This window comes from Neolamprologus brichardi, chromosome 9 (assembly GCF_056152115.1).
Source record: "Neolamprologus brichardi isolate AB-2024 chromosome 9, ASM5615211v1, whole genome shotgun sequence".
Classification (NCBI taxonomy): Eukaryota; Metazoa; Chordata; class Actinopteri; order Cichliformes; family Cichlidae; genus Neolamprologus; species Neolamprologus brichardi.
The window spans coordinates 34,698,896-34,709,792 of NC_142112.1; the positions used below are offsets into that span (position 1 = coordinate 34,698,896).

At 37.9% G+C, this 10,897-nt stretch overlaps 1 protein-coding gene across 1 annotated transcript; it reads left to right on the forward strand.

The window, feature by feature from the left end:
* Positions 1–3,083: 3,083 nt before the first annotated feature.
* LOC102794969 (uncharacterized) lies at positions 3,084–10,679 on the forward strand. The gene is made up of 6 exons (XM_006809082.2): positions 3,084–3,231; positions 6,149–6,457; positions 8,161–8,418; positions 8,593–8,883; positions 9,503–9,607; positions 9,691–10,679. Exons 1-6 carry the CDS (start codon positions 3,159–3,161, stop codon positions 9,768–9,770), a joined length of 1,116 nt encoding a protein of 371 aa, XP_006809145.2. The 5' UTR covers positions 3,084–3,158; the 3' UTR covers positions 9,771–10,679.
* The last annotated feature ends 218 nt before the right edge of the window (positions 10,680–10,897 follow it).

Sequence of the window (10,897 nt, forward strand, 5' to 3'; positions counted from 1 at the left end):
CAAATGCTGAAGTGACCAGGCCATTATTCTCAGACCAAGCCAGTGGTGAATACAGGGCTGGACCTAGGATTTTGGTGGCCCTAAATGAGATTTTATATATAGCTCCCCAAAAACATCCAGCACAAACATTCTCAAATATCTTTTATCAGGAGCAAGTATCATGGTTGTTACAAATTGATAGAGCATATGCCCCTTTTTTCTCTAAGCTAACAAAACAGACAAATAAACAACAACAACAACAAAAAAAAACACCCACTATGGGCCCCAATCCCCCGACTGCCAGAAAAAAGGAAAGTTTATATTTTCCCAAGGTATGTAAGTAAAGGGTGCCAGATTAATTCAAAGTCTTTTACATTATCATTTATGGTATATCTTATTTTTTCAAGATGAAGAGTATTTGTAAGTTCTGTAAGCCACGTCTTTAATACAGGAGTCTCTTTGCCTTTCCAAAGCTGCAGGATCAGTTTCTTTGCAATAATCAATGCATATGACACAAACCTTTTTTGAGAGTGTTGTAAATTTTGTGTTTCTTTGGAGATCCCAAAGATAATTACTATCGGATTTGGCTTAATCTTACTCGTAAAAATATTAGACAAGTAAGTAAAAATGTCACACCAAAAACCCTGAAGCCTTAGACAAAGTGCAAAACAATGTAACATATTTCCATAATGTATCATACATTTTTCACGGCACAAACATTGAATCACTCACACTTCTCATAAATAAATGAAGATGAACACATGTAGAAGCCTGTGGTGCCTCAGTAAAGTTCTCAGTTATGTTTGAGGAGGGAGTACATGAGTCTGAAGTTTCAGACGATGTTTCCTCAGCAGTAGTCATGCCAGCTAAAGTAGAAAAAGTACTGTAGCAGTACTTTAGTACAGTACAGTCAAAGATCACTCCTAAATTTCCTGCAAATGATTTTTTATAGTTTTCTAAGGGACCAAGGTCATAATGGTCACAAGGACCAAAGACAGTGACCTCAGTTTTCTGTTCATTCAAATTGAGAAAGTTTAAAGCCATCCATGTCTTAACATCTTTTAAAACCAGACTGTACTACTTTTGACCAAAAAGCAATTTAGAGATTGGTCTGTAATTTGATAAAACTGTTGAGACCATAGTCTGCTTTTTAAGAATAGGTTTCACCACAGCATGTTTGGAGTCAGATGGAGCGGACCCAGTCTTCAGTCTGGGTCCGCTCCATCTGTGAGCTTTATTGAGGAGAATGGAAAAAAACTACAGAATGTTTCTCCACTAAATTATGATCTTATTAAGAGTTACCAGCACAATAAAACAGGGAACGCTTTCTGAATTGGCTTCCTTGTCAGTGCCAGACTAACGTATGAGTGTGTAATGGCCCTTATCAGTTGTGACATCTCATGTTAAATATGTCACAAACACTAATCTACTTGTCTGTATAAAGTTGAACTTTAAAAGGGTAAGAGTATCACAGATAGTGACACAACAGCAAAAAGTTAACCTTTGATACTTTGCTGCCAGAGATTTTAGGGATTTTATCATGAATGGTCAGCCTGAGTCAGAGATATCAGGAAGGACACACCTGGTATTGGTTCCTTAAAGCTGCAGTGCTTTAATCAATCATTACACATTTATCAGCTATACCAGTGGCAGACCTAACAAATTTTACATGGGAGCAAAGGAGGGCCAGAGGCGTAGGTGTGCTGTCTGTACTGCAAATCCTTTCACCTTCACAACACTCTTTACTTATTATTCCTTCAAGATATCCCCTACTCCATTTCTCTTCCTATTGCCACCATGGTAGACCTGCTTGAATCTGCTGCCAATGCTCCTGGTCATGCTTCCTTCTACCTGGTCACCCTCCCACAAAATAAATATCTTCCTTCTTTCCATCATGTCAGTATAATATCAGTCCCTGTTATTATTTTATTTTATTTTTATTTATTTTATTTTTTATCCAAGTGTTCACCTTTGGAACTAAGACATTCAAAAGGTTGTTGTTCCTCCTCTTCTGTGGAACCAGCTTGGATTGGGGAGACGGACTCTATTTCTACTTTTAAGATTAGGCTTAAAACTTTCCTTTTTGCTAAAGCATATAGTTAGGGCTGGACCAGGTGACCCTGAATCCTCCCTTAGTTATGCTACAATAGGTGCAGGCTGCCGGGGGATTCCCATGATGCATTGATTATTTCTTCTTTAGTCACCTTTCTTACTCACTATGTGTTAATACACCTCGCTGCACTGAATCATACTTGTTAGTAATCTCTGTCTCTCTTCCACATCATGTCTTTTATCCTGTCTTCCTCCCCCACCCCAACCAATCACAGCAGATGGCCCCGCCCCTCCCTGAGCCTGGTTCTGCCGGAGGTTTCTTCCTGTTAAAAGGGAGTTTTTCCTTCCCACTGTTGCCAAAGTGCTGCTCATAGGGGGTCATGTGATTGTTGGGTTTTTCTCTGTATCTATTTTTGTACGATCTACTGTACCTCACCCTATCATGTGGCAACGCTCAGTTGCCTTTTTTTCAAGCTCTCAGGTGAAAATCATGTTTCTCATAAGTTTGGGCTGGAAAATTGTTTTTTTTTTCTCCAGTCCTGACTTTGGTATCATTCTATTTTCTAGCATGCAGCTGAAAGGCAAACTGTATCTTTTTCACTTGAACTGAACCTTAGACCAGTGAATGTTTTACAACAAAGTTTTGTAACTTTTAATCCTTCAGCCTATATTATGCAACTTGACCTTTATACTCCCGTACAACGTAATACATCCACACAAACACTCACATCAGAGCTGAGATCCTAAACCTCTAAAAGCCTTTCTGAACCTCTAATAATTTCTAATAATATCAGAACTTATCTGAGATCATAGAGGATAACAAATCCACAATGTATTTGTGAGAGGACCAAAATACAGAGGATGAAAAAAATCCCTCAAATTACAAATTAATTGAAAAAATTGCAAGTTCAGATTCACAATTGTGTTTATAACCAGGTTTTTCAACAAACTGGTATATTTTATCTGAATGTGAGGAGTTAGACCGCACTCGAAGCACAGCCGATCTAGTCTTGCCTCATAGTACTGCACTGCCTCTAAATAGCCCAGCCTCTGAAACGAGTGACACATGACAGCTGTTTTCCTTTCAGTTCTTTTTAGGCTGGAGAGGTGAACAGAACCTTAAGATAATGATTGTGGCCAAGTTTCGAGTGGTTGTGGTGGTCTTTTTTCTAAGCTTCTTCTGGACTTTTGCCAATTGTGGTAAGAGACACTATATTTATACTTTGTCTGACCTTGTTCTGCTCGAAACACCGATGACCACTAACCTCAATAACATGTACTGTCTGTTATGTACCAAAGCTATCAGTTATTAGTGTAATGCCTCATTAAAGTGGATGTGACCTCATTATAATCTGTGGTACTTTAAGCTTTAAAGATATATATATATTTTGTAAATGTGGTTCTGTGTTAATGATTAAAGGAAATCAAGTAAAAGGATATTCACTTTGAGATCAGAGAAATAAATTCCACTGACACTGTGAGATAAGATAACTTGACACAAAAAATAATACTTTCCACAGTAAACTGGGTCAGGTATCCTTTAATACGTTACAACTGGTTTGCTTGGAAAAGAATGTTTAGTTAACCATTAGTTAAATTGGTCTCAGTGAACTTTGGTCAAGTTCAAATCACACACAGTGTTTATTGAGCAGTTAGAAAACTTTCAGTTATTATTTTATAAGGTTTAAAAACAGTTTCATATAAACGGCTTGGTTTTTCGTTTTGTATGTAGGCATCTCCTTCGAAAGTAACCAAACCTGCAAGGAGACATTCTTAACATTTTCTTAAACCACCCAATGAACGTAAGCTCTTTGTCATTCTTTAGATGAACATTTCAAAATCCCTGCCTGAATCGCTGCCATTTACTAAGATGGCTGCTAACTGGTGCGACTTGCTTGGACAGATTAAAACTTATTATCTAAAAACCGGTGGCTTATACTTTTTATGACTAATCATAACCAAGCAGTGAGTTGAAAAGGAAAAGTATGGCATCAAAATGTAATAGGTGGTCTGAAATGAAAGTTGAACTCTAGCCTCCAGATTGATGGGTGGACTATTTGAGTTTAAGTCTAAACAGTGTTTGTACTTTTCCTTATCCTATTTCATTCTTTTTAATCTCGTAAAGCATATCACACACACAAAGAGGTTTGCACAACATTTCTTTTTTCTGTGTTTCATACTAATATTGACCACTCCCTGAGTAACTTGGTTGACACAGAACACATGATTGTGACCTGTTTTTGTTAGGATGCCTGGGTCGTTGACCCAGGGTTTTGAGTTTATTGTATTATTTATCTTTTCTATTCTTTGGTTTCTTCGTTAGAGTTATGTCTTATGGTTTGTCTCTGCGTAATCCTTAGTTGCTGTCTCCCCTGTCGGCTATATCCCCGTGTCCAGTCAGTGTCTTTCTGCCCTGGGCCCAGGTCTCTGTTCCCTCTGTTGCAGTGCGCGCGTGTTAGTCTGTGTCTTTAGTTCAGTCTGTGTCATGTTTCCTGTTTTACTTTGAAAGTCTGTGTCTCATGTAAATGCATCTGGTTTTGCTTCCTTTGTCTCGTTAGGCCTGATTTGCCCCAGCTGCGTTTCCCTCCTGTTACCCATTCCCTGATTGCTCCCTCTGTGTATTTAAGCCCTGTGTTTCTCTGTGCCCGTGTTGCGATCTACCATTTAATTAGCTGTGTGTTCTGTCAGTCTTCCGGTGTAAGTTTATTTGATATTTCCAGTTATGTTATATTTGAGTTTAACATTAAAGCTGTTTTGAGTTCAAGTTTTGCCTCCGAGTGTCTGCACCTTGGGTCCTATTTCTGTCTGAACACAGCCGTTCCATAACAGTTTTGAAGTTAGATACATTTATAATTTATCATAACATTTATTTATCTATGTATTCCTAAAAAGATACCCTTTCATTTCCAGGCTCATAAATAGGTCAAAGCATCTATTTAATTTTAGCAATTAAAAAAAAAATCCCTTAGTGTCCTTGTAATGATCTATGCCAGAGCACTAGAGTGGAGTCTGTTACTCAAACCTCAGATTCAGGATACTTCACGATATTGAAGGGTGCACAGAGTTTGCCCAACCAGTCTAAATGTGGTTTGTAGATGTGGTGAAGGCATTGGACCATTGGATCCAGGGTTTTGAGTTGGGGATGTTTGGCATTTTCCTAATTATGTATGTTCGATGATCTTTGTATTTTGGTTCTGTATTGTTATAAGCCTCTGGTTACAGTGTTATGTTTACATTCCTGGTGCTTATTATGATATTGTTTTCTGTGCCTTTTGTTTCCTGCTTGCTTTAGGTGTGGTAAGCTTCTTTTGTATTCATGCTTCGTCCAGTCTGTGTCAAGCTTGTCTCTCTTAGTCATGGTTTCAGTGTTAGTTATTTCCTGATTTATTTTGGTGATTTCTTGTCCCTTTTGCTTTGTATTCAGTTCTACTCTCTTTATCTGCAGTTGATTTCAGTTGTTTGTACATAAACTACTTATTCCCTCACTGTCCTCTGCCCATATGTTGTCTCAGTCTCCGTCTGTTCTTTGTTGTGTTATTCCGTATGGCTGTGTCTTTCCATGTGTGTTTTCTAAGTAGACCTGAAGTTTCAGATTATTTGATCCAGACCTGCTTTAACTTGTACTTTGTTTAAGTTCAGCAACAAAGCTCCTTTAAGTTTACCCCTCAGCCTTGATAGAAATGGTTTTGTCGGAAACATTGAGCAATGGCCTTCAGCTTGTATTTGGGCAGCTCACAGCTGGGTGAAAAGTAGCTGGCATGAGAATCAGCAACTCTGAGGAAATGGCTCTCAGCTGAGTGCTCAGTCTGGATCAGTAAAGGCTCGGTGCACAAAGGGAAAGAGATTAAATATCTTGAGTTTAAATGAGTGGGACGACTGAAACGGGATATTTAAAAACTGGTGTGATGTCTGTAGTGATGCAGATAACATATCGATCTTTTGTGGTAAAGAGAAAGCTTGTTGGTTGGTTTTACTAAATACTCCACAAAAATTCTATAAATTTTATACACCCCACAAACAGTTAAATATGTCACGAGAGGCCTAAACAATAATAAATCACTCACCGCTTTTGCTTGAATGAGGCCTTATTGATTTCTCTGAACCTGATGTTTTACAGATGTAGCTGTCTCCTGTGATTTGAAGGACAACTGCATCTTACCATGTCAGTTTCAGCCTGGTCCTGAAGAGGTCATCCACTGGATGACAGAAAACATTGCTGTCCACTCATTTTACTACAACAAAGATCAACTTGGAAGCCAGAACCAGCGCTTCAAAGGCAGGACGTCAATCTTTAAGGACCAGATCTCCAGTGGAAATGCCTCACTACTGCTGAAAAATGTGAATTCTCAGGATGGGGGCAGATACAGGTGCTACACCAGCACCACCAGAGGAAACCAAGAGTTGTTCATCCAGCTGACTGTGGACGGTATGAAAAACACACAGAAACTAAAGGAAATAAAGCTAACATGACTATACTACAAATAATCATGTTTATATTTAGAGAAATTAAAGAACTTATTAAGTCAGCAATGATTTATTTTCGCAGTTATTACAGAAACCAGACTTAATTCAAACTTTTAGTGATGTCTTAAATGAGATTCTGCATACGAGCATGTATTACATATTTGCAGGTACTCATAGCTTTCCTGTTTGTATTGACCAGTCATGTTTGAACAGTCTATGGTTGCACACAGCTAAACGCAAAAGAAGGATAGTGTGAGCCAGAATACGCAGGATAATAATCAACTGTCATGAAGCTTTTTTATGTATCTGTTGTCATACAGTAATTTCAATATTTGACCCAAATATCTGCTGGCTACATGGAAAATCCCCCAAAATGTTCATGGCTGGTTGTTTTGTTAGGCAGAAATTTTAGGTATTTCACAGAAGCTACACGGCTAACGCCACCTGCTCCTCAAACTGGAAGTGCTTCATTCTTCACATGCTTTTAAGCTGCTTTCCCGTCCAAGCTGCTGTTAATCTTTTACTAGAAAAGAAAATCTGTGAACCTCAGTGAACATGATTTTTACAAAAACCAATAGACCAAAAAAAACCCCCCAAAAAACAAAAACTGCAGCTAACTTGAAAAATACTTTCAGGGCATGTTGCTTGTTTTCTTTACTGGATTTAGTTTTTGGAATATTGTGTTGCTCTGTCTGCTAGTGGACAGAAACATTGAGCTGATAAGATTACATTTCCAGACCGTAGTTGATACAGCATTCCTGCACTGCTGCAAATATAGATACAGACACCTCAGACAGTTTTAGTGTATGAGAAACTGAAGCAAAAGACACAGCAAAGGGACACCTGCAAATATCTAAGTTTTAGCCCACTCTCATGTCATAATCATGTTTGCTCCCCATCTTCAACGTTGGCTAAAACAAAACAGAACAAAGAGAAAAACATGTAGCATTTCTACTTAAATGAAAAAACAAAGGCTGAGCCGAAGCTTTCAGTTTAAAGAGACAGAGACACCTATCCGCCCTTTTTTAATTACTTTATAGTATGGAAACTATAATCAGGCCTAAACAAAAGTCATAAAAACAATTTTGTCATTTACCTGTAAGACCGAAAGGCTAAAGTGCAAATACTTGAACACCACACCTTGTTTGAGATTTAAATGTACAGTGTGTATCTAATAAAGATCCAGATATTTGATTCTTGGACTGTACTAGTGTCCTTCACATGATTTTAAATAACCCATACTTACTCATGCTGGGCTTTGTTGTAGTCCCTCAGTCTACCCACCTGTAAGCATTTGGCTTACAGGGAATACCTGCCCATGTACCAGCCTAATTTAACTGTAACTTTGGCCAACTTAAATATTCACCAATGTGACAGTGTAATAGATCCCCTTTGAACTCATTTGGCCAACAGAGTGTGTCCTCATGCTCGTTGTATTCACTGAGGTTCTCTTTTTTTAATATTATTATGTTTTGTTTTTTTTACATTTTGCTGTTGTTAGATAGTGACAGTGAGGATGAGGATGGACAGGAAAGCAGGAAGAGAGAAGGGAAAACATGCAGCAAAGGGCCACAGGTCGGCCCAACCTGGGCCACTGCTCTCTGGCCGTACAACATGTGGTCACCTGCACACCCACTGAGCTAAAACTTTTATCTGTTTTTTCAGTTCCAGTCCAAAACGTTAACATTGAGCAGTCAGGAGAAAGCATCATCTGCAGGTCAGAGGGGATCTCCCCTGAACCTACACTCACCTGGTCTACAGATCCTTCTTCCTCCATTGAGTCAAAACCCAGTGTCCAGCAGAACGGACAACTTTACAGCATCAGTAGTTCTCTGACACGCTCAGAAATTGATGCTGGTTTAAATTATACCTGCACTGTCAGCACAAGAAAAAGCAGAAGAACGGCAACTTTATTTAAACTGAGTGAGTATCCGAGGAAGAGTCGCAGTAATTGTACAAACTTGTTTGTGTATTTGGTCTTAATTTTTTTTATTTGGTCTTAATTTGTGGACTTTTTTATTAGAATCACAGATAGTTTAGAAACTGGAATCAAAATTTTTTTTATGTCACATGTGCTTTCCTTTGATATCATTTCAGATAATGTCACTGGTTCTGAGTCTGAAAGAACAATCCAGTGCTCTGACTCAAAAAGCCCTGTAACTCGTTTCATCTGGAGATTCGACCACAGTCAGATCATCGTGACTGAGAGTGAAGTCGGGGGATCTTACACAGCTTCAGAGGAGTGGAGGCCGTATGTGAAGAGTGTTTCAGAGACAGGAAGCCTCACACTACAGAACTTATCTACAGATAAGAAAGGAATATACACGTGTGAACTCATTAATGTTGATGAGACACTAATAAAAAATACTTTTCTTCAGATTACAGAAGGTAAGATCAAGTCAGGGAATAAGGAAAGCTTCTTTGAGTAGAAACTGTTTCATATTTGTGTATGGTCTGAAAATATTTTACGTTTTTTCCCCCTATTTTCTTTATTGATTTTTTAAATATCACTTGTTGCTTGTTGTTTCACTACTATTGCTACAACTCCATTTATTATTATTATGATTTCTGTGTTCTTCAACTAGTGTAACAAGCAAAGGATGCTTATAGAGTGTTTGTTTTGGAGTAAATTCATGTGGCTTGATTTTTTTTTTTCTATCTACATCATGGAGACCCTGAAGAAAAAGTTAGTGAGTTATCAATATAGACACTGAACCAATTACACTGACATTAACTTAAAAATGTAAGTAGTTTATTTGGTACAACAAAAGTTCCTTCTTAGTTTAACACGGAGTGGTTGCTTTTGTTAGACTGATTAAGTACATTTTAAAAATTATTCACTGCAGACATTGTTCAATGAGGCCTAATTATAGATTAAAACAAATACAAGGCTGTAAAGTCGTCACAACTCATGAAAAGGATAAAAGTAAAACATTTAATGTAAGCAGAGGCATAAATCTGACCTTGATTTTGAAAGCTGCATCAACTGCAAAATGTTCTTTTTCAGAGAAATCACATAAAGCCATGATCATAGGCGTGGTGTTGGCAGCAATAACCACTCTGGCAGTTATTGCTGCCATAGTGCTGCTGCGTGTCTGCAAAAACAAAACAGGTAAAATGCTGTTCTGGCTCCTGCTTCTAATTTATGGTTTATTTATTTATTGACAATAATGTCTTTTACATTTTTGCTTACAGCCAAGAAAAACAAAAATAAGGATGACAAGAATAACGAAAAAGAAAGCACAGCTGCTGAAGAGGAGAGTTTGAAAAGTTGAGTGAGAAGTGAATCTGTTTAGTGATTTAATGCCCACAAATCTCTAATGGAGCCACTGATGAGAAACTAAAGATGATGATGGACAGAGGTCGGACAGTGAAGTGAAGTTTTTTTTGTAAAAATAAAAAGTATTCTGACTGAATGCTTTCAGTCACCGTTTTAAAGACTTAACCAAAGGTTGCTGTATCTACACTGTTCAATGAAGAAGAAAGACACATTGCACTTTGACAAAAAGGGTACCACAAGACATAATTCTACAGTACAAAATGCTCTACTACTTTTCCTTGATGGGAGAGACTTGACAGACAGGATTATAGTGACTGAGTAATCACAGATCCTTGAAAACTCAACATTTGGGGTACTTTCTCATTCTTTTTACTAATTCTTCTTAATGGAATATTTTTGTGTACATATAGGCACGTCGACAAGATGAAAATATGGAACAAAAAAAGAATCAACTACGTCCTCTTATTAAACTCTTGATGCTAAGCCGTCTGGGGGGAACAGAAATTAGTTTTCTCCTGGAGTATCCATCCTACTTCCATCCATAGCTACTTATTCCAGCAACTACAGGGCAAGAAGCAGGGACAGGTCGCCAATCTGATGTAGGGCTAACACAGAGAGACAAACCACCATTCACACTGGGATTCATACCTATACACAATTTAGAATTAGCAGTTAACCTAACCCCACTAACTGCATGCCTTTGGACTGTTGGAGGAAGCTGGCGTAACCAGAGAGAACCCTTTATAACACAGGGAGAACATGCAAACAACCCTTTCACATCTTATTCAGTTCAGGCAACATGAATAAAAAATGAAAAAAAACGCAAAAAAAAAATTCTCTCTGATCGATGAGATATGTGATAATATATTATGTGATAATTATTAAAATATTTTTGGAGACCCTTGTTGTTTTATTTGTTTCTATAAGTGCATTTAAGGTTTTATTCATAAAGTGTTTAAAGGTACTCAGAGAGGAACCAAGACAAATTGTTGTCAGTCTTTTGCAAAAACACTGGATTCTGAGAGCTCATTCTGACCCACATATTAAAATTAGGGTAAATTCTCTTATCTCATATTGAGATTTAACTACAACCAGATTATTATGACACAGAGCTAAGGGAGC